A 22,406-nucleotide genomic window follows, 5' to 3' on the forward strand; every position below is an offset into this window, starting at 1 on the left:
ACTGGTACCACGCCTGACAGACGCCCGCCGGTGCCCGCCCCCGGCGCGGCAGTTCCGGCAACGCGGCGTTCCGCTGGCTGCCGTGACCTGGCCCGGGGTCCTCGGCTCTCTGACGGCCGCACGGCACTGGCGCCACCGCCCAGGAGAGTCGGACCGAAGTCTAGCCCGGGCCTGGGCCCGGTGCCGCAGCTCCCGGGTAAGCGGGCCCAGCGGGCGTTCCGAGCGGGCCCGCTGACCCCGCGGCGGCGCTGGGTGGCCCGCGAGGGGAGGTGGCCCCGAACCCCTGGGGCGGGGCGGTTCTCCCCTCAGCAGGTGCGCGAGTTCATAACGCGCGCGGTGGGTCTAAGTTAATGCGAAACCCGTGCATTTTGGCCTTGCAGGGTACGCAAGATTCTGGTGAGCCGGGGCGGCACGAGAATCCCCGGTGAGCTGTCGGCGGAGGCGGCCGGGCAAGCAAGCCCCGCCGCAGGCACGGATGAGCTCCCTCGGGCGCTCGGGAGTCACGCGCTGGGCTGGATCCATGGCAAACAGGTGAGACGCTTCAGGTGATGAAAAGCTGGCACCTGAGGCCCGCGGACGAGCCGGTGCCAGTGGTGCCGAACCGGGGGTTCCCCGTTGCCCCCTCGGTACCCCCGGTGCCCCCCGGTTCCGAGCCGCGGCCCCCGCGCCCGTGCTCGCGTCGCGCACTCCGGCAGCGCCCTCCGCCATCTTGCCCGTCCGTCTGTCCGCTGCCCTTTGTCTGTCCGTGGCTCCCGGCGCCTGCGGCGGGGCCGGGTGAGCCGGGCTGGGCTGGGGCTGCCGCCCGCCAGGGGCGGAACGGGCCCCGCGGCCGGCCCTCCGCTGCCAGGGCCGGTGTGTCCGTCAGGGCTGCCCGGTCGGGACCTCGGGGGCCCGGGCAAGGTTCCCGCCTCCGTGCTGATGCCAGGGGAGTCGCGTCCCTTTGTCTATGTGTCCGGCCGCTTGCGGGCCCTTCCTTCCTGCCGCTTCCCGTGTGCTGGGACTGCTGTCTGGATCCCGCTGTCTGGGGAGGTTGCCGAGGTCTTCATGTCCATCCATTTGAGAGGGCTGATGGAACCCTGTGTCCATCTGGCAGTGCAAGGCTTACACGATCCTTCTGTCCGTCTGTCGGAGATTGCTGATGGGATGTCTGTGTGTCTCTGTTAACGAGTGAATGAAATCCGTGTGTTTCTCCCTCTGAGGAGGCTGACGGGATCTCTGTCCATGTGTCTTGTGGGAAATGGGTACAGCTCCTCCTTTTGTCTGTTTCTCTGAGAGGACTGTTGGAAATGCCACCTTCCTCTGTCATTTCAACGACAAAGGTGATTATTAGGCTGCTGGAATGGCCAGAAGGGAGAAGGGTGTTGGGACTGAGGTTGCAGTAATTTTTTAAGAGGACACTCATCTTTTGGGAAGGACAGAATTGCTTAAACCTTTGCCTGAGAATTAGGTAGGACTGCCCATGCACAGTGCTTTGTTACATGCTTATGGATTGTATTGGATGCTGGCCTGGAATCCAGCTGTGGTGGTGCAGAACAAGCCCCATAAGCAGAAAGGTGGGGAATGAGCCTGGCACAGCCAGCAGAACTTGGCCAGGTACTTGGAGGGTTTTAGTTAAGTGTGTGACAGACTCTTCTCTTCTCAGATGAGCCCTCTGCAGAGGGGAGGAACACTCTGTGCTCCCGGGTCAGGGAAACATGTCCCGTCGGAAACAGACCACTCCTAACAAAGTTCACTGTGAGTATGATGTTATGCAGCATTGTGCTCTGGCTGGGTTGTGGAGTGAGGTGGGGAGGAGTGGAATGATGGGAGTGATGGGAAGGGACAGCTTGTGGGGAATGGTGGTTGCTCATGTTTTGTCTTAGGGTGTATGAGAAGAGGAGCTGAGCTCTGTGCATCAGGGAAGCTGGCTGTGTCCTGGCATATCAGCACAGGGATAGGCTTGAACAAACAGCTGATGCTGTAAAGGTGTGTACGTGCAGGGCCTGTAGCTGGGTTTGCATTCACACTGTCAAAGGTACAAGTTACAGTACTAGAAAATGTGTCTTGGGGCTCGCGCCTCTCTTGGGTAGCAAAGGAAGTTCTAGGCAAGGTGGTTGGAGCAAGCTGGCTGAAAGCCAGCCAGTCCTGGGTTTTGATATTCATCCTACCACAGACTCAGCTGACTGGCCTTGGGCATGTTACTTAAGCTCACTGTGCCTCAGCTTCCCACCAGATAATGAAGTAAAGCCATTTGCTCTTTCCTGTCAAGGAATGGGTGGCAGCCAAGTAATTTACGGGACAAATAAATGCTGTCTGCTAGATCATTCTTGAACTGAGGTGGTAAGATGGATCTCTGTTTCTCCGTCATTGCCAGGAGCCTAGCATTTGTTTCACAGTGGAAGGGAAGGGCTGAAGATGCTGTGCATCAGCACTTCTTGTGGGCAGGCTACAGCCAGTGGAGCTGGGAGACAGAGATGGAGGTTTGCCTACAAGGAGAAAACCACACATGTATAGCTTTTCTTTGGCAGCAGAGGGAATTTGGGGGGCCTAAAACCATGCCCTTGTTCATACCCAGGTTTGTGGCTGGAAACATGCTTGGAATTTGGGCTGGAATTAGGAAAACAAGTTTCCGTTTCTGTAGATCTGTGAGAGCAAGGCTGCTGAGAAGGCCCCATGTGTTTTTGGCTGCAGTACCTGTCAGGAGTGTGAGACAGCTGAGTGCTGCAGCCCTAACACTGCCTCATTGCTGGTGCTGCTGGCTTGCATGTCTGTGTGTTTGTGTGCTGCCTCTGTGCACAGGCATGCGATGGCATCTGTGCATGCTGCTCTCCGTGCACGGGGGAGCACTGGGCTGGAGCTGACACGGTGCACACTCGGTGAGTGCACTGGGAAGAGCTGCCTCTGTCTGGGATTCGCAGCCCCACTGGCTGGGCAGCTTGGCAGAGCTGTCCTTGTTGGCCAGAGTGAAGTTCTCAAGGAGTGTGGCTTGTGGCACCTGCATTGCCTTGTGCTCTCTGATTCTTGCTTTTGGTTGCTGGGTTCCCCAGTGGGCAGAGTGTAGGTGTAATTTGTCTGAGAGTACATTAATGACTTTGGAGTTGTCATTCTTAGAGAAATTTGCTATATCTGATATTTTGTCCTGTGATGCCAGTAATTTGCCTTGTGTCCACACACTTCTGCTTCTTAGAGTGCCCAGGTATTACTGCTGCCATTGAGCTCAGGTTTATGTCTTGTATGCACTTAAGCTGTCTCCCTGGGGCCGGAGTTGGGATCTCTTGAGTGTGGAAACCAAGAGCTACAGCAGCTCTAATGGTGCAGATAGAGTTTCCGTGCTGTTTAGCTGGGTGCTTTCCTGCACTTCACTGCATAAGGGTTATGTTCTTGAGGAGCTTGTACTATCATATACAAAACTCAACATATCACAAAATTCAGCTGTGCACTGTTTTCACAGTGAACATTGCTTTTTTATCTGCAATACAATGATTGTATCTCCAGTCTTGGTTTCGGAGGAAGCTGTATGACAAACACACTACTGGGGGCAGGAGGTTATAGCATCAGGTATGCCATGGAGTGGAATTCTGGGACCTGTTCATCTCCTTTACATGCAGTATGTTGCTACAGAGCAACTATTCAGCAGGAACCATCGAGAGCAGCAAGTAAGACTACAAGAAAATAAGGGAACCGAGAGATACCAAAAACTTATCAGTGGTGATGTCTTCACCTTGGGATGGAAACTCTTGTCTGTCTTATGATGAACACCACGAAATCGTTGGGACTTCTCTGTCTACCTAGCCTGCTGTGTGTCTGGAGGGCCCAGAAATGCCGTGCAGTGCCCTGACGAGGATAATCGGAGAAAACATCGGCTCCAAGAACGGGGTGAGCCACCAGAATGAGGAGTCAGGCTGAGACATAGCAGACACGTTACTGGGACTTCTTCACAGGGACTGCAGTGGTTGGGAGGAGAGGAATGAAAGGGACAGCAGGTATGCAGCTTTTTACGCAGTTGCCTGCAGCTGGGGTCTGATTTGGCAGGCTACGGGGCTGGGGAACTGCCTTTGGATTTGCATAAACAAGACTGTGCATATATGACTGGACAAATTTGATGGGAGGATGGTGCCTACTTCTTCCTTGCATGGCCACTCCATCTTCTCTTCCTTCTTGGACTGACTAGGGCGAGTGACAGCTGCCGATCTCCTCTCCTTGGCTTGCTTGGTGTCTCCTCTTTCCAGGATTACTTTCCAGGCTTGGCATGGCACTCATTCCACCTTGCTCTCACAACAACATGATTTGTTGTCCTCACATAGGACAGAATCACACTGCTTGGCAAGCAGAGCAACCAGCTAGGAGATTGTGTGATTACAAATCAAAACTGTTTTAAATAGAAGCTGATATGCAAGGAAATTCAAAATAATACTGAAACAATGATAAAAATTGTGGCAAAATTTATCATAAAAGTCTTTCTGTGCATGATGGCCAGTCCCACAGTTTTAAATGTAGTCATTTCACCTGCAGCACATAAATGGCTCTTAAGAATATAATTTTATTTTGCCATGTGGTGTATGAAAAACACACGTGACAAAGTGCTAACAAACAGAGCAGTAATCATGGAATATACTTGTTGAAAAATAAAATGCAGTTAGATTGTTTGTGTGGCGATACCTTAATTGTTTCAATTTGGTCTTTATTTTCTCCCAGAGTATGCAGTATAAAAGTTTAAAAACTCTAAGCAATTCATCTGTTCTTGCATTCATCTGTTACTGCGCTGTCATCCCATCAGTCTCGGACCACTTGCTGTCTTCATGCTTGCCAATATTTGTTGCAGGTATTAGCATGCACTTCTCTCTCCCTGATGTCCACAAGCTGCTTTGCTTTTTATTGCTTGTGCTCTCTGCAACTGATGCTTATTTTAGAACTCTGGAGAAGAGCTTTTGTTAGTCAGATTAATTCCTGCTTCCGAGTTCTATTTATCATGGTTCCAATATCCCACTAATCCTCTATTTCCTTCCCTCTCTCTCTAACACACACGTTCTGTGCTCTTTGGTGTTCCTTGGATTCTCCTGTCTATAATATTTCCATTTTGAGGGAAAAGTATCTTGCAAGAAATAGCACCCAGCATTCACAACCAAACACAAATGTTACTTGCATCAAATCCCTTGGTTCTGAAGGGCTCCGTGGACTGCCATTATTAACCCTTTCAATTGTGTTGTTTTTCATTTCAGTAACCACTACAGCAGTGTGGACAACCCAGAATAGCCATGGGGCAGGTGGAATAGATCCACAGTGGTGGAAAGACTTGCAAATTTCAGGTCCAGGAACACAGAGAAGACCTACATGAACAGGGACTTTACATTGATGTACAAGGAGGGAATAAACTGACTCATCTGAGAGACCGTTCTGTTTAGGAAGGAAGGCAGGAGAATGATGTAGTCCCTTTGGATTTTGTTTTGTGGATTTTGGGGTGGGAGTTGTTTGTTTCTGTGTTTATTTTCCAGAGCACCTGGGAGTTATCCTGCATTCATACAGTTCAAGAAGGGAAGGGCTCAGGGCTGATACCCCAGCAGACCCTAGCAGTCATGCCTGTCCATGTCACACAGTACTACAGGGCTGTCCCCTACCTCCACCACTGCTCACTTAGCATCCCACTCATTCACAGCAGTATGGAGAGCAGAATGGAATATAAAGCAGAGGCATTTGTGTGATCTCTCTTGTCGTACATCTCTAGCTGTTTGTAAACAACTGCAGTGACTTGTTTTGGTGTTGTGGTCAGCCTGCAGCGCTTTTTGTATTTAATAAAGAAACTTCTGGAGAAGAGTCTGTGGATTCACTATTGAGCATAACATCCTTTACATATGGCAGTGATTCTAAAACTGTTGCCTGTCTAACTCCTCTTCCAAGTGCATGGAAGTGTACCCAGAGTGGGGTGGAGATGGGGGTGTCTGTGAGCATGTGTGTGCAGAAACATCAAAAGTATAACAATGGACCTATCAAATATTAAAGCTGTAAAGCTTCATCAAAGTAGGACTTAGTCCATCACTAAATGAACAGGACATGCTTTCCTAAGTTCTTTGGTACACTATTATTATAATACATAAGAAATTTTGTAGAAGTGGAAGACAGTATTTTTCCATGTTTGCCTTTCCCAGTCCCATGATGTTTTTAGATACAGGCTCGGGAGGATGCACGGGATGTGGCCTGCTAACAGCACGGGTTTGGTTAACAGCTTGCATTACTGGCTGTCAGCTGGTTGTTTCTCTGCACTGTGCTGAGTCAATGCTCACTGGGCTCTGGGGGTGTTGTACAGAGGCTAAAGGCACACACAACTGCTCTCAGTTACTGTGACTGATGCCAGCGTTCCTTACGTGAGGAGTTCCTTCTTCTGTCACCTCAGATAAAGATCCCAGCTCTTAAATCCTGCAGATTGTCTGCATGGTTTGTATAGCTGAGCAGGAACCTGTCCTGCCTTTGGACTCCAGGCTGCTGCTCAGTGGGAGTGTAATCTGTCTGAAAGGGAAAAGATGGAAGGAAACAAACATGATTGCTTCCACGAACAGCCTCAGTGGCTTTTGGGAATTCTGTTTTGGAACTCTGTCAAAGGTAGTAGTACATTTCCCATCATAGTTTTACACCTGTCCTGTGTTCCGCAGGTTTCCTCATTGCACTGTGCTTTCTCTTTCTCTTGCAATGCCTTTTTGATCTATGGACTATTATCCCGGTGGTTTGTAGGTTTCTGCTTCTGGGAGAGGCACTGGAATTCTGTAGTGTCTGCTGCTTGTACAGTCTGTATCTGAGTCCCACCAATGTGAGGCTGTGGTCCACCACTCCAGGTCACAAAAACCATTCAGTGCTGGAATGGCTTCTGCAGGGGTGTCACAGCAGTCATGATGGTCCCTGCTGCTTTCAATGACAAATAGACTTGGTGCTCCTTAGCACCTCTCCTCAGGCACATGGATTGTGTTCTCAAATTTTCTCTACAGCACCCTTTCTCACATTTCTGAAACAAAATGATAAAAGCCTTCAAATGCTTTTGGAAACCTAGATGGGGACATTGGGAACTAAAACTCTTCTCCCACAGTCTCAGTGAAGCTTCTGAAGGTCTTTGAAATCTTCCATAAATTATGGCTTTTTAAAGCTCTGCCAGAATTGCAAGGCAGTGTGAGTGGCAACATGGAGCAGCACTGGCTGGAACAGTTCAGCACGTGGGAATGTACCTGTCCTTGTAACAGGACTGGTGCTTTCTCTCATGAGTTCAGTTTCTTGGTTATACTGGTGCCAGCTGTGGCTCTGTACTAAAAGGTAACGTTGTCTTCTGAAAACTGTGTTTTGATTTTATGAGAAAAATGCACTGCGTTTTCCTTGGCATTTCCACATTTGTGCTTTGAATGGTTCTTGAGCACTTACAAATCAGTTGATAAATGCAACCCAAAAGCCACCCTGCTGGGAACCTCAGCACCTTTCCCAAGCCTCCCAGCTCATCCACTGGAAAAGGTAATCATGGCTACTCCTGGAACAATGTCATTTGTTTGCTTTAATAGGAAGATTAATGGTTGCCTTTTATTCTCTGGAACCAACACTTCTTTGAGCAGGGATTGCTGTAAGAAGTTTTCATTCAGAGCACAAATAACTATTGTTTTTCAAGGTGTTTGCCATCTCCCATTGAGTTGAGGTACTAGTGGTTGCTGCTTTCAACAAAACAGATTGTTTTGTCCTAAACATGAATCTCAGCTCTCTGGGTTCATTCCCTTAGGTTTCTGTTTTGAGAACATGAAGTGCCAATGGGATTTATTTTAGCGAGAGCCATTCCTGGGCAAGGCAAGGTAGTTTTCTGTGCATCATATACACAGGAGAACACCAGCTCTGAGCATAGACATCTCCTGTAAAGGCAGCTTGTCCTCATCCCTCCTGGGACAGAAGAAGGTGACAGCATGCCAAGGACAACCACTAGATTTCTTTCATATTACTGTGGAGGGCAGGTGGGGTACCAGGCCCTTAGGGAGGTGGTATTTTTGTGCAAAATGCCTGCTATAGCCAGGAATAAGGCTTACTAATTTAGAAGAGCTATGCCATACTCTCCCTAGTCTGTCATAGTCCCCAGAGGCTTCCCCCCACCCTGAACTGTGCTGTAGGATGTTGGCAGACAGCTTGGCAGCAGCAGGAGCCACCTGACTATTTATGGCAGATGTAAAGAGTCACAGGAGTTCTGTGGCATACACATAGTATGCAGAGGGCAGCCCAGTGCTGCACGTTGCCACTGGTGAGACTCTTCTACATCCAGGCACTGGACTCACATCAGCAGGTGCCACAGGCTGGTGTGGCAGGGTAGGCAAGCAGAGAGGTGACCTAAGTACTTTCCAAGAGGTGACTCCAGAGGTTCTGCACAGTGCAGGTGAGCAGCCCCATGCCTGTTGTATTTTTGGCAAGCCTTGGTGTTGGAAGCAGTGGAACAGCAGCAGTCTGACTCTTTGTCTTTGTGACTGCTAGGGGAGCAAGTCTTTGCAGGGCTGGAGGAGCAAGCCCGCCAAGCCATGATGAAAAACAACTTTCCTGGAACTCTTGGGGACCAAAGGCCAACAATTCGTCCACTGCAAGACCCTGACTCCAGCAGCAGTGAGTTCTGCCCCTTCCAGTAACAGCAAGGTAGTAGACTTGGGGAGATTCTGGAAAGGGGTGAGTCTGAGGGCTGCACAGTGTCTGTGGGTCTTCTGAGGACTGTCTTACCCAGCTCTTCCTCTGGGTTAGCCCTTTGCCTCAGCACAGGACCCACAGAGCAGAAACTGGGCAATGCCATGGGACCCAGTCCCATTTCACCAGGGCAGGGTGGGAACAGCAGCAGCTCCACCTGAAGGTCTGGCAGTTGTCGAGCAGGGCAGTGCAAGAGGCCATGCCTGGGGACTCGAGGGCCCTGGTCTGAGTGTAAATGGAACCTCTAGCTGAAGAGGATGGGTGGAGGCCCCTTGTGATGCTGGTCAGGACAGTTAAGGCCTGTGAGGGCCCTCAGGGTCCTGACACTTGGTATAACTGTTCTGCATATTTCAGGTGGCAGCGATGATGAGGAAACAACTCAGGATGAAGTTTCTTCCCATACGTCTGAGGAAGATGGCTCAATGGTGAAAGTGAAGAAGGAATTAGAAAACGCAGAACGACCTGTGGCCGGAACCCCAATGAGAGAAAATGAGGCAAGTGTGTACTGGCTCTGCACTCATCATAGCCTCCAGGGAGAGAGAAGGGTACTGTCTAAACACTTCCTCGCCTCATCATGTTTCTTTATCTTTCTCTTCCTCCCACCTCCTCCCAACAATGTCTCCTGGCAGGAGGAAGGGGTATGAAGAGCTTTTTGGCTGCCTGGAACAGGAGACAGCAGGCACAAACTGGCCAAAATGTTTGCAGGGTGCGTCCCCTTCCCTTGGTTCTGATGCCATTCTCCAATTGGCTTCCCCTTACCACAGAACAGGCCCTGCCTTCAAGAGTCACTGTGCTGGAAAGAGCCTGGGTGCAAGTGAGGCTGTGAGGCCTCTGCCTCCTCTCTGTGAGATGCAGGAGTTTTGCTCAGAGGCTGCAGGAAGGAGGTTTCTTTCGGATGTCAAGCACCCAAGCAGTGCTGGCAGGACTGGGCACACAGCACCCGCTGTGCACTGGGAGGAGCTGAGGAAGGGCGGTGTGCCTGCAGGGTCTGTGTGCATTACACCAAAGTGGCTCTTCCTGCCTGTAGGTGCCTGAGAGTGTGAATGCTGAGCCCATGCTGGGACTATCACAATGCCCCCTCTGCCAGCTGGAGTGTGGAAGCAGAGATCAACTCATTGCACACGTATACCAGGTAGGGATAGTTCCCAACTCTGGAGTGTCTCTAGCCTGAAGAGACCAAAATCCAGGAACAACTCAAAGCATAGGGTAATTTTGTTTTGGTCTTTGCAAGCACTGAACTGAGTTTTTAGCTAGGATGTGACTGAAGTTTATAGCTGTAGACTGTGTCCAGGGACCAGAGGGTGTCCGGGGGAAAGAATTAGCAAGGCCCTGGTCTACAGATCTGGAAAACATCCAAGGCAGTCTCTGCAAGTACTTCAGGCTAAAACCAGGCAGTTCCTTCAAACTAAACATGGAAGCAATTTTTACATCATTCAGTAAGATAAGAAACCTTACTCCTGATCATTTATTTTATATTTCATTACAGTTCCTGTAACTACCCATAAGAATAGCTGTTCTTCCTCAAAATTGTTCCAGTTTTGCAAGAAATCTGTGGTGAAATCTTAGGTTTTGTTGTCAGTGCTTTCTTCATAGCGCATCAAAGTCTGTAGCAGAAGGAATGAAGTAGAACTGAATTGGCCACTTGCCTGTACCAGTTGTCTCCATCTAAGTGCTTCCTCACCAGCATCTTGCCTTGCTGTTAATTGATTCACACTTTGTCCTGCACCAGCAGATCCTCAAATGCATTCCTGAAAACAAGGGTCAGGTCTTGCAATCCACATGTTTTTACCTTAATTTTTTCTCCTGCACTGGAGTTGAGCCATAAAAGCTTTCCTCCTTGTTTGACACACCAAGTTACTTGTTTTGAGCTTTGTCTAAAAGCTGGCAGAGGTTTGGTGGTAAAGGGTTCCCATTCCAAGAGGCTGAACAGAATGGTGTGAGCATGCCTTGGACCGGGCAGGGCGCTGGGCAATGTGTGACTACCACCTGAGTGGTTGTTTTGCAGCACACTGGAGCGGTGGTGAGTGCCAAGAGCTACCTGTGTCCTGTGTGTGGCAGAGCCCTCAGCTCCCCAGGATCCCTTGGGAGACATCTCCTGATCCACTCAGAGGACCAGCTGTCCAACTGTGCAGTTTGTGGAGCACGCTTCACCAGCCATGCCACCTTCAACAGGTCAGGGTCACCCTGGCCAGTGGGTGGGCTAGGGCAGCACATTAAAGATTAAGTGGGTTGCCTTGGATGACTCAAAAGTTGTGGCTCTGGACCCACTGAGGCCTGTAGGACAGTGCTGAACATCCCCACTAAGATTCTCTTGATCCCTTCCTGTCTGCAGCTCTGCATCGCCTGCCAAGACGTCTGCAGGCTGTGCTAGTAAAAGGGTCTTTGATACCACTGTGCAGAGATAGAGAAGTGCAGAAAGCACTCTGGGCTCCAGTTGCTGGAGGACAATCCACCCCTTCTCTTGCCCAGCAATGCATTGGAATAAGGTTGTACTATCCAGATGAGTTCATCATGTCCAGAGCAGGACTACAGGCAGAGACCAAAATGTTCTTTGTGTCCTGCCTAGTGGGAGATTATCCACTGACCAGTGGAATGGGGCTGAAAGGAGAAATTCAGAGATGATGGGGAAGAGCAGCTTGCTGGTTTATTCCCACTCTTGCACTCTTCCAACCCAGATACTGCTCTGGGCTAATCTCACTGCCTTACCCTGGATGGGATAGTGCTTTATTTTAGATACTCAGACATATCTGTGGGCAAATGATTTAGCAGGGGCCTCTGCCATGGGCTGTAGTGGGAGCATTGTTGATGGCAGCCCATGGGCACTCAGAGGTGGGGACTCTGCCCACAGCACCAAGCCTCTGACTCCGTTCCTCCTGCTTTGCAGTGAGAAGCTGCCCGAGGTGCTCAGTGCGGATCGGCTGCTGGCCCCGCAGAGCCAGGGCCCCTCCAGCGCTCAGGGGAAGGATGTTGCCTTCTGCGCCCCTGTGTATCCCGCGGGCATCCTCCTGGTGTGCAACAACTGCGCTGCGTACCGCAAGCTGCTGGAGGCACAGAGCCCCGGCATGCGCAAGTGGGCCCTGCGGCGGCAGAACGAGCCCCTGGAAGTGCGGCTGCAGCGCCTGGAGCGGGAGCGCACAGCCAAGAAGAGCCGGCGGGACAATGAGACTCCCGAGGAGCGGGAGGTGAGGCGCATGCGGGACCGGGAAGCCAAGCGGCTGCAGCGCATGCAGGAGACGGACGAGCAGCGTGCCCGGCGGCTGCAGAGGGACCGGGAGGCCATGCGCCTGAAACGCGCCAACGAGACCCCCGAAAAGCGACAAGCCCGGCTCATCCGCGAGCGTGAGGCCAAGAGGCTCAAGCGGCGCCTGGAGAAAATGGATATGATGCTCCGGGCACAGTTTGGCCAGGACCCCTCTGCCATGGCCGCTTTGGCGGCTGAGATGAATTTTTTTCAGCTGCCGGTGAGCAATGTGGAGCTGGAGAGCCAGCTGCTGGGCAAAATGACCTTTGAGGAGCAGAGCAACAGTGCGTTGCACTAAACCACAGCCACGAACTGTGCTGCCTTTGCTGCACCTGCCACATGTGCACCAGCAGGTTTCTGCACTCAGGAGGCTGCTGTGGGTCCCTGCCTGACCCTCCCTGACAGGTGGTTCTGGTTTTCCTCTGAACCCAGGAGAACAGAGCTGAGAGATGCCTGCCAAAGCAGCTCTGGTGGGAGCAGATTCTGAGGATACAGTCTGCTCTGGGGGCCAAAGTCACAGCCTGTGACAGAACGAAAATAAATTAATGTATTAATTAACATTAATTCATGTTCCCATGTATTAGTCCCCTTCTTTACCTTTTGTGCTTTGTCCTGTTTTTGGGCCCTTGCCCTGTAAACGGGTCTAGGTTGCTGCAGTTCTGCTGTAGGTGAAACCCACGTCAATAAAAAAAGGATCTTGTTTACTGCAGCATGAATTACAGAGCTGAAGGCAGATAGTCCACAAGTCCTCCAGGAGTAAATACTTTGCAGTTTGTGCCCATAAAAAGGAAACAAAGGAGGATGTCCTTCTGGAAATGCTTGTGCACACCCTTTTTTTAAACATTGTTATTACATACTTAGTTGCAGTAGCATCCATGGAAAACTAAGGAACCTGAGGGCCTGTTTTAATACGCCGTAAAAACACTGAAGGAAAGGCTGGCCAAGGTGAACAAATAGAAAACAAGCTTGCTGCTTTACTCACAAGTTAATTTTCACTTATACAGAATTTCAGGTTTGCAAGTGAAAGAGTTGATTGACTGTAAACAATAGAGTAGGTCAGTTTCTAGGACTCTATGGGTTTGCTTTTCAGGCAAAATCTGATTGTAGCCTGTGCCTGCAGGAAAAGGTTTCCCTTGCTAATAGAAATCAGTATTAAAACTACGCAACTATGGAAAATATATCTAAGCATCTTCAAACTGCAAAAGGCAAAGCAGTGGCACAGAAAGACTCATGGCAGGGCAAAGAAGTGGTACACTCACCATTATTTGGCTTCTTTAAGAATGGACACCTGAAAATGCATGGTGTAACTTCATGGTTTCTAGACATCAGCCCACCAAAAGCCAGTGTGCTACACTTGTGTGCTTTGTAGCCTGAAAACCCCTAACACCTCCACAGCATTTCCAGTTAAGGTCATACAGTGGTTCAAACAACTTGGCAAGTACCGACCTCTCTGATAGCTGTTTCTCTTCCTTAAGTCAGAAATGGTGACCACGAGACTGCTACTTGAGATCAGAGAGTGGAGTTAAAACAAGAAGCAAAACCTTTTGATCAGACTACTTAAAACCCTCATTTCCTCCTAATTTTTCAGTTTGAAAAACATTTGCTTGCATTCCCTCAAAGCCCCTTCAAAACGCATAATGTTGCATTTTTCTGGCAATAATGAACCACTCTCACAGCCAGCCCTAGGATGCTGCTAGGAAACAGCATTAAACCTTTTCAGTGCAAGTTTTCTCCACCTGCCACTGCAGCATCTAGTTTCCTCCCTGTACAGAAGCTGTTTTAACATGATGTTCATTCATCATGTAGAACTGACACCCAGGAGCCGTCCCTGCTGATCTCTCTTCGGGAAAAGGCACTGTAAAAGAGCTGTTCCGTGTTCCTTTATTCATATCCTCCTTTGCTCTCTGATCTCTCACTTTTATCCTTGCTTCTGTTCATTTTCATACTCAAAGCCCCAGTTTGGTTCTGGCAGTATCTGCTTTTGCTCTGCCTCGTGCTTTGCTTGCCCAGCAGAGGTGAACCTTTACTCTGCAACATGCAGCTGCAACTTTCCCTGCAGCAACACTGATACCTTACCTTTATTCCAAGGGGTTCAGGAGAGACCACAAACACACAATTGTGGCTTATAATCCATGTCACCATGTATCTTGTCCTTAACATGAGTTATCCCAGATCACTGTGTAAATCCAGAGGAGCCGCACATTAATGACCACTGATACTGCAGACAAGCAAAAAGTCTCAAACACCAAAGGAAAAGCTATTGGTTTATATATAGATATATATATGTATATAGATATATACTGTGTTTACAGAGTCAACAAGTTAAATGCAATATTCATAAAAGCATTAACAATAAAAATACAATCTGTTTGTAGGCAAGTACAGACTTAAAATGGTAAAACAGGAAAAAGGATCTCACCAAAGTACAAATATACAGTACAAATTGATTTATTTAAAACAGTTACAAAAAAAGCACAACAAAATAGAGATTATCCTTAGAATTATTAATGCTTTGTTAAAGATCAGGTAGGAGGAAAGGGGCAGGGACAAATTTGGAGGGGAGCACCTGACTAGTTCTAAGGCTTTAGATACACTGCATCGGTTACATGTTAATACAGCCATATACTGGGGGTTATAGTGAGGGGTCAGCACTTATCTACAAACATCTCTCTGCCTCAGGGCAGCCCAGCCAGCTCTCACACGTCTCTCTCTCTGAGCAGACCCTCCCCGGCGCTAAGGTGCCATGAAAGCCAAAAACAACTCGAGTGTGCCAGGGGCGCGTTGGCAGGGTGGGCGGCAGCAGCCTAGAAGGACCTTAGGGGCAATTCTGTCCTTGACAGACAGTGTGAAGCCCATGGAAGGGCCTGGACCATCAGCGTTTTAAACTATATGTGGAACACCCTGGGCCAATACAGAATGTGTATTTGTAGCCATCTTAGCAGCTCCTGACAAGTGTCAGGCTCTAGCACAGCTTGAAAGACAGGGAGCAGTTGTGAGTGATGCTGGGGAAAGGCACGTGTGCTGCTGCGGGCAGGAACTAGCATTTGGGCTACTCCAGCTGCTGTAGTTTCTTTACAATATTTTCTGAGTAACAAGGATTGTTAGTTCTCTACGGGACAAAGTGACTTGAAGTGTGGGGTGGGGACAGGGACACTTAATGTGAAAAGTGCAATATAAAAAGCTGCTCAGCAGCTGGAAGGGAAAGGCAGAGAGGCCTCTGCAGCTTCCTTCCCTTCCAGACAGAGCTTCCTCTGCATAGTCTGGTAGTGACGAGCGCTCATTGCTGTGAGTGCACAGCCCAGAGACAGACTTGGCTCTGCTGCGCAGCTAACCCGAGGCATATTCCATGGGATGGGACAGACAGCTACAGACACCCATTATTGCATCCCACAGACTGCTGCTACAGGGCGTGAGCTGAGGCAGGACAGACCACAGCTCTCCTACCCTTCACAATAGCAGCAGGAACATGGTATATTTCTCTGAGAAGTCTGTCACATCTCTGCCAGCAGAAAAGCCCAGGTAACCATCCCACTCTGCGATGTCTTCCTGGCTTTATCTCCACCTTTTCCTGTAAACCCAAGAAATAAAAACCTCCTCCATGGGTTCATTCACAGCCTTTCTCCCTGCAGCAGAGCCTGTCTCACACTCCCTGTCCCAGGAGAGCCTCAGAGCTCAGCACAACCACCACTGTGGTTTTAAGCCATACAGCCCTGCCCAGTAAGGACAGTTCCTGTCACACCAGTACTGCTGAGCTGGGCTGTGGCCCCCTCCTGCCCACCCATTGGGGCAGACAGCCAGACACACAGATTCTTCATCTTAGTCCCCTGTCAAGAACTGTGCTGCAAACCACTGCTTCCAGGGAAGAGCTGGCAGCTGAACACAACAGTGGGACTGCAGGAGTCTGGGTAAAAGCACCAAGCCAAAGTCCAGGTCAGCAGCCAGGTAAACAACAGGGCAAGCACCTTCACAGCCCTTCACCTGCCTACAGTATAAAGCTCTTGAAGCCACATAGCATCTTGCCTCGTTAGTCAGTACTGCCCATTCAAACCACTGCACAGTGCAGCTGAGATTGAGGAGTTAACAGTAACACACATGGTGTAAGGCAAGCTCTCCAAACCCTCACTCTAAGACAGACTCCAGTGTTCAGACACACTCCAAGGGCTCTGCACCCTCCGTTGCTCATACATTGCCTCTGTGGTGTAACCAGCCCCTCTACATTCACACGCCATATGTACCCGAGATCACTTTCTCAAGTGCCTGTCGCAGCCCTGAATTCCTCTGCATGCATAAAACAGGCATGAGAACCTGCATTCTTCTGCTTCCTGCCTTTGGCCACAGACACCTCAGATATCCTGAGCACTAAGAACTAATTACCAACATTAATGGAGAGTTTTACATAGGAGAGTCCAGTCAGCAGGAGCTGTGACACCTGCAGGTGAGGAAAGGGCCAGCTGGACACTTCACTGACAAATGAGGCTGTGAAAACAGCATCTGTTCCCTCAGCTGCTGCACCTGAGGAGGCAGAATCTTCACACGACAGCATCACTGTGACTTCACACATCCCAAATGCAGCTGATGAAACCAGAAGTAGTGTGTCATTTGGGAGCAGCTGCACGTGATACAGGCACCATCATTCTGGAGAACCCATGAGGCACAAACACTGAGGGCATGATTAGCAGGCCTGTCCTGGTGCAGGCATTTTAAAGGCAACAGAAATGGCTAGCAATGTGCTAGGAAAACAGGACTGAGGCTGGGATGAAAGGGACATTCTGGAGACTAACTTGCAATACACAGGCAGAGCATGTGTCCATTGCAGAGGCAGCAGAAGCCAACCAGTTACAGGACACACTCATGGGCAGTGCAGAACAGCCCTGAGACAGCACCATGCAAGAAGAGGTGCTGACACACACCATTCTGTGACAGAGAGGAGGAGTGCCCCAAGAATCAGATACACTTGACAAATTTCAGGCAGATGAAAGCAAGGAGACAGGAACAGCATGCTGAACATCAGGACTCTGCACACCAAGAAAGGTCCCCTCCAAAGCCTAGCACAGAGATGGGCACCTGAACACAAGGAATGCTCAACCCAGGTTAAGTCAGTGAAAACTGTTTTCTCACCAGAACAGTGACTATTCTCTATCTAGCTGAGCAATGGTGTCATAACACACCATCAGAGAGGGCAGATTAGTGTAACTACAAGAGCCTTCACTCACTAGAGTGTTATCACCACAATCGGGTATTCATACACAATTGTATCAAATCTCACCATGAAAAAGACTACTCTTGATTTTACCACATTGTTCTACAGAGGAACTCCAAAGTGAAGCATCAGAAAAACTAACACAAAACTACCCCAAAATGCCCTGTTGACGCTATGATTTTTAGAGTCAGTACATTAATCATAGAATTGTACTAGCACAAACTTTGAACCTTGCCTGCACATGCACAAACACTTGTCTCTTGTCTAGAGCTTATTCAGGAAACTGCCTGCAGGGAAGGATTAGCCATCTGGAACATTTTCCTGACTTAATTACAAAATAGCATCAGTATTCTCCCAGAAGGATGTTTTCACCCTTCCCTAGAGAATGCTGAATGTATTTTGCTCCAGATTAAAAAAAACCAACAAACCAATAAAATACCCCAACCAAAAAAGTTCAACCCCATTCATCCCTAGGTTAAGCCTCTGCAAAAGCTGTAAGCCCAGGAAGGGTTTTTTTGAGTTATTAACATGGGAAGAAGGATTTGATTTGGTGGCAAAACAACTAAGTAGACTTTATAGCAGGAAACAAACGTCTCCCATCCCAACTTGTGTCCCATCTCAAGTGCTCAAGTTCCCTATTCACCTGCACCCAAGCCCATCCTTTTGGTCCTTCCTCTTGAATTTCTGCAATTCATTCAAATCTGTACATTCTTTGCAAGAAGAAAGAGCAGTTGGATTCAGTGGAAGAGACATTAATCAGAACCACCAGAGAAGCACCTCCATCCTGCCCTCGAGAGCTCCATCGGTGAACGGTCCTTTTAAAGTGCATGTGTGAAGAAAGGGGATACTGGGAGTAGAGCCTCCAGACTCCAGCGGGGACCCATCTCTCCCCATCATGAGAAAGGAGGAATAAAATCTTCAGCAATTTTATTTGCTACCTTAAGCCAAGTCTGCCCTCCTCATCTCCCTACCTGCCCCGAATGCGCAGCCCCTGCCCCGCAGGGAGTCAGTTATCCCAGGAGGTGGGAGAAAGCCCCAGCCTCCAGCCTCTGGAATGCTCTCATCACACACTGAGCACATCCCTGCTCCCCACCCCAGCTAGCCTGTTGCTGCTCCCTGAGGCACTGGAGCCCTCCTGACTCAGCAAGAGGAACTGGTCAGCCATGGAACTGGAATGGAGCCATTCCTGCAAGGCAGAGAGCAGCCTTTGCTGGTGAGCCTGTGACAGAGTCTGTGCAATTCCTCCACCTGATAGTGAAGCTCACCTGCTGCGGCCACCCTAGCTCACACGTCCAAGGGATCATTTCCCTGCATTCGAACGCCCTTCAATAGACAGCTTGACCTCCTGGGGAATAAAAGAGGGACGGAGCAGAGAGGCCCGAGGCTCCTCTGCCTGCACACTGTATCTTTGGAAGCCTGGGGCCAAACTGTACACACTGCCAGCCTCAGGCTGAGAAGATTCTGCATGAGAGCTCTGGGCTGTGCTGGTTCTATCTGTGTGGCTCTTCCTTTCAGCAGCTCTGTCAGATGGCTCTCTGGGCCTCTGAGCTGTTAGTTCCAACCTCTCCCTAGCAGATCCCAGCTGATCCGTGAGAGGGGAGATGGCCTGAGAAGCAGAGTTGCCATTCATGCTCTGTAAACTGATTGATATGCAGACATCCCCCACTTGCAGCCTGTGACAGGGCAAAGCAAAGAGCTGAGCAGTCCTCCCAGGGCTGCAGGAGGACCAGCCCTGGCCATACACAAAGAAGGGATGCTCTGGGGGCACATCAATGCTCACTTTACTTTGTTGCTCCCCAACCACAAAATGCAGTGCAACAAGCCCAGGCCACTGGCTTTCCTGAATATCCACCACAGTGCTGGAGTCGATCTTCAGGCCTCCACTCACCTCCGCACTGCGAACAAAGTCTTGAGTCTGCAGGTCCTCCACCCGCTTCAGCTCTCCTGTCGCCAGCTGGATGATGGCTCCTTTCATGAAGTGAGAGGGCAGTTGTGAGGAGCTGGGTGGCTGCAACTGGGCCAGCTCCTTTTCAAGCACATTTCCTCGAGCCTGTGCATCTGGGCTCTCCCTCACCAGGGCTTCTGAAGTGGAAGACCTGACAGCCTCAGATCCAACGGGAACAAGTACTGGCTTGCCATTGGCTATCACCATTCCTTTGGCTAACTGTCTCTGTACAATAGTCTCTTCGGGGGACATTCTGCATGGGCTCCGGGGCTGGCTGTTCCCAGCTGCAGCCCTGTCTGTGGTGTTCCTCAGCATGTCTCCCTGCCCATCAGGGATATTATGGCAAAGGTTCAAAGGGCTTAGGTCATCTTTCCTCTGGGCTGCCAGAACATGATAATCCTGAGATGCCAACACCCCCACCACCCTCTGAACCTCCAGATCAGCGTCTGGGGTGCTCCTGTGAGTAGGCACAGAGATCTCTCTTCCCAGCATCTGGTAACCCGGAAGGAACTGTCCATCACCCATACATCCTGCTGCAGCCCCTGGGGGTAGACAGTCCTCAGCTGCACTGCTGGCAGAGTCCACAGCCTCGCTGGGCCTCCTGGCCACGCTTTGCTCCAGGGGCCTCTGCCCACCATTGGCCGCAGCCACCTCTGAGCTCAGCTGACTGTCTTGCTGAGGAGACTCTGGGCTCCCACATGCTACAGGTGCCTCGTAGGCCGAGTACCCTGGTGGGAGGCGGGACATCTGATAATAAACAGGAATTCTCCCTGGTGCCATGTCCAGTGGTTGGGGCGCAGTGTGATGCTGCATCTGCCCAGGAGAGGCTGCAGAGGCGGATTTGTTGAAGCTGTGGGTGGGAGAGGTAGTCTGGGGGGAAGCAGCAGCTTCTTCTGTGAACAGGGAGGCATATGGCACAAAGTGGGGAACATGGGGGGCAGTGAGGTTGGTGGAAGGAGACAGGAGAGGACTAGGCAGGAAGGCAGGAGGGACAGCGTAGGGCACTGTGTAGTGGGAACCGATGAGCTGCAGGGAAGCCGAAGGGATCTGTGCATAGTGGATAGAGGGGAAGGGCACCGCCGGGTGCTGGATGATGGGCGAGGTCACGTTGAAGGCAGGGGGCAGGGGGCTCACGTTCACCACGGGGTGCAGGCCCGTGGGGGAGAAGGTGGCAGGCGGTGCTGCCACTTTGTAGAGCATCCCGTACTGGTCCACCGTCAGCCCCGCCGCCGCCTCGGGGGCCTCGCCAGGACCGTAGCGCGGTGCGGCGGGAGCCGGCCGAGCCGTGCGGGCCCACTCGGGGCCCTCGCCCGAGCCCTGGGCTCCCCCCGCCCGTCCCGCCTCGCTGCCAGTGTTGGCGGCGGCAAGTTCCCGCTTCTTTGGCGGGAGACACTCCTGGCTCCGCTCGTGGCCCGCTCTCATGGCGCCCCGCGGTGTCCCGGCAGCCCCGGCCGCGACGCTCGTTCATGGGGGCACCCACTGGGGCTGCCACGCGCGGGCTCCTGGATCCGCGCCGCCAGCCGCCGCCTCACCTGTGCCAGGAACAGAGGGAGCCATGAGTCCTAGCCTCGGGAACGGGGGGCGGCCCAACCCCGGCTCCGGGAACGGGCATGGCGACGGCCCCTGCCCCAGGATCGGAACGCCGGGGACGGAAGACGCCCGAGCCCGGTCACCGCCCCCAGCCCCGGCTCCAAAACCCCGGCCACGCTGCCGCGCACCCCGCCCCGTCGGGTCCAGCCGGCCCGCCCGGTACCCGCCCGCTGCCCGCGGCTCACCCGCCATGGCTCGGACCGGCCCCGCGGGCCCGCCCGGTGCCCGGACCGGCTCCTCCCCAGCCCTGGCGCACGGCAATGACGCGTCGCGTGTCAATGACGCACACAGCGACCGCCGGAACTGCTCTCCTGTCGCGGGGGTCGTCACTCCGCCGCGCCCGGATGGAGCGCCCACAGCGCCGTTGCCGTGGCAACCAGTTGCGTCCGCTCGGGGCTCAGTCCGGGCCGGCTTGCGGGACGGGCCCGGGACCCGGTCGCACAGCGCGAGTCACCTGGCGGCAGCGCCGTGCGGCGTTTGTTCGTCCCGCGCCCCAGACGGACTCTCTCAGCGGTTGGCCGGCAATGCGGGCCCTGTAGCATCGTGACCCGGCTCCCCTGCGGGAGCCTTCGGTCTGAACGTGCCCGTGCCCTCTCTCCCACCGCCGCAGTGCCCTGCCGGCCCCGTGCTGCTGGCTGGGCTCCGCGGGGGGCAGTTCTTCGTCATTCAGTGATCGTTAATGTGACATAAGGTCCTGGAAGTAGGGACAGAAGAGCTGCCTGAGGCGGGGGTGGGCCTGTACCCCCTTCCAGGGATGCCTCGTTTACTGCAGCACGCTGCGCTCCCCCCATCGCCGGTGGACATGTAAACACTGCGAGATTCGGCGGGCTTGGCCCCTCCGGCCTCGGAACCGCCCGATCCCGGAACCGCGGACACGGGCGACAGGTCCCGCCCGGCCCCGCCGTGGGGAGCGCGCGCCGCCGGGACCGCCCCCCTCCTGACGTCATCAGCGACTGCCACGGTGCAGACGCACTTTTTCCTTCTAAGACCAACCTCACGGGTACTTCCGCCAAGAAAAGTAGTGCGAGAGGCATTTTCCGTCCCGCCACCGGCGGTGCTGCATCGCCCTCTCGCCATCCTCACCCCGTTCCCGCCGAACCCGGCGCGGTCGCGCTCCCACGCGCGGTCGAGAGAGCCTGCGGGGTCCCGGGAAGCGAGCCGGTGCGCGGATCCTTCCGCCTGCTGTATCGGTGCTGCGGCCGCGCCGCCGCCATTTTGAATGCCCGGCTCTGTCCGCTGCTGCTGCTGCAGGGACCGGCCTGGTGAGTGAGACCGATTCGGGCCTCCGCTGCCCAGACCGGTTCCCCCCTGACCTCCAGGTCCTGCCGCCTGGGGCCCCGCGAGTATTGGGGCCTCTATGCGCTCCGAACTCCGCGGCTGGGCCTCGGGCGCTCTGTCCGCGAGGCCGCTCCTTGCCCTCTCGCCGCCTCTGCCCAGCGGTCCGGCCCGCCTCGAACTCTGCCCTGAGCCCCGGGGCCTTCCGCTCTGGCGCTGGGAGCGGTCCGTGCCTGCCCTGGCCGTTCTCTGCCGGGACGACAGCAGTGCGGGTTCTGCCTCGGCCCCGTCCCCGGAGCTCGGGGGCAGCCCGCGGCTGAAGCGGGAGCGCGTACCGCTGGAGCTGGTCTGTGCTGTGGCCCGCTGCCGTCTTGGGAGCAGCCGGGGCTTGTGCCCGTCCTTCCATCGGTATATTATCGCCTAGACTGCACCAGCGCTCCGTGTATTACAGCGTCTGCAGTGCTTACTGTTCGTGGGTTTTAATGGAAGCAGGAGGT

General features: G+C 52.4%; 3 protein-coding genes across 10 annotated transcripts in view; 2 read left to right on the forward strand and 1 right to left on the reverse strand.

Moving 5' to 3' along the window:
• Window positions 1-28: 28 nt before the first annotated feature.
• Window positions 29-12,463, forward strand: ZNF821 (zinc finger protein 821). 8 transcript variants are annotated; one of them, XM_033069677.2, is made up of 8 exons: window positions 29-196; window positions 381-531; window positions 1,643-1,734; window positions 8,458-8,583; window positions 9,013-9,152; window positions 9,686-9,790; window positions 10,664-10,830; window positions 11,543-12,463. In XM_033069677.2, the coding sequence occupies exons 3-8, from the start codon at window positions 1,695-1,697 to the stop codon at window positions 12,195-12,197; spliced, it is 1,233 nt and encodes a 410-aa protein (XP_032925568.1). In that variant the 5' UTR covers window positions 29-196; window positions 381-531; window positions 1,643-1,694; the 3' UTR covers window positions 12,198-12,463. The 8 variants fall into 8 exon arrangements, 7 of the variants coding, with proteins under 7 accessions (XP_032925568.1, XP_032925575.1, XP_042635569.1 ...); XR_004419038.2 differs by lacking the exons at window positions 10,664-10,830; window positions 11,543-12,463 and adding an exon at window positions 9,915-10,657 and having other exon boundaries at window positions 9,686-9,883; XM_033069684.2 differs by lacking the exon at window positions 9,686-9,790.
• Window positions 12,464-14,150: 1,687 nt separating this feature from the next.
• ATXN1L (ataxin 1 like) lies at window positions 14,151-20,611 on the reverse strand. The gene has a single exon (XM_033069672.2). It carries the CDS (start codon window positions 20,464-20,466, stop codon window positions 18,400-18,402), a length of 2,067 nt encoding a protein of 688 aa, XP_032925563.1. The 5' UTR covers window positions 20,467-20,611; the 3' UTR covers window positions 14,151-18,399.
• Window positions 20,612-21,604: 993 nt separating this feature from the next.
• The window catches only part of AP1G1 (adaptor related protein complex 1 subunit gamma 1), a 33,737-nt gene continuing 32,935 nt past the window's right edge, over window positions 21,605-22,406 (forward strand). The window contains exon 1 of the mRNA XM_033069434.2: window positions 21,605-21,896. The gene's annotated coding sequence lies outside the window, so the exon portion shown is untranslated. The remainder of the gene's footprint in view (window positions 21,897-22,406) is intronic.

The sequence above is a fragment of the Catharus ustulatus genome, chromosome 11 (genome assembly GCF_009819885.2).
Source record: "Catharus ustulatus isolate bCatUst1 chromosome 11, bCatUst1.pri.v2, whole genome shotgun sequence".
NCBI classification, from domain to species: Eukaryota; Metazoa; Chordata; class Aves; order Passeriformes; family Turdidae; genus Catharus; species Catharus ustulatus.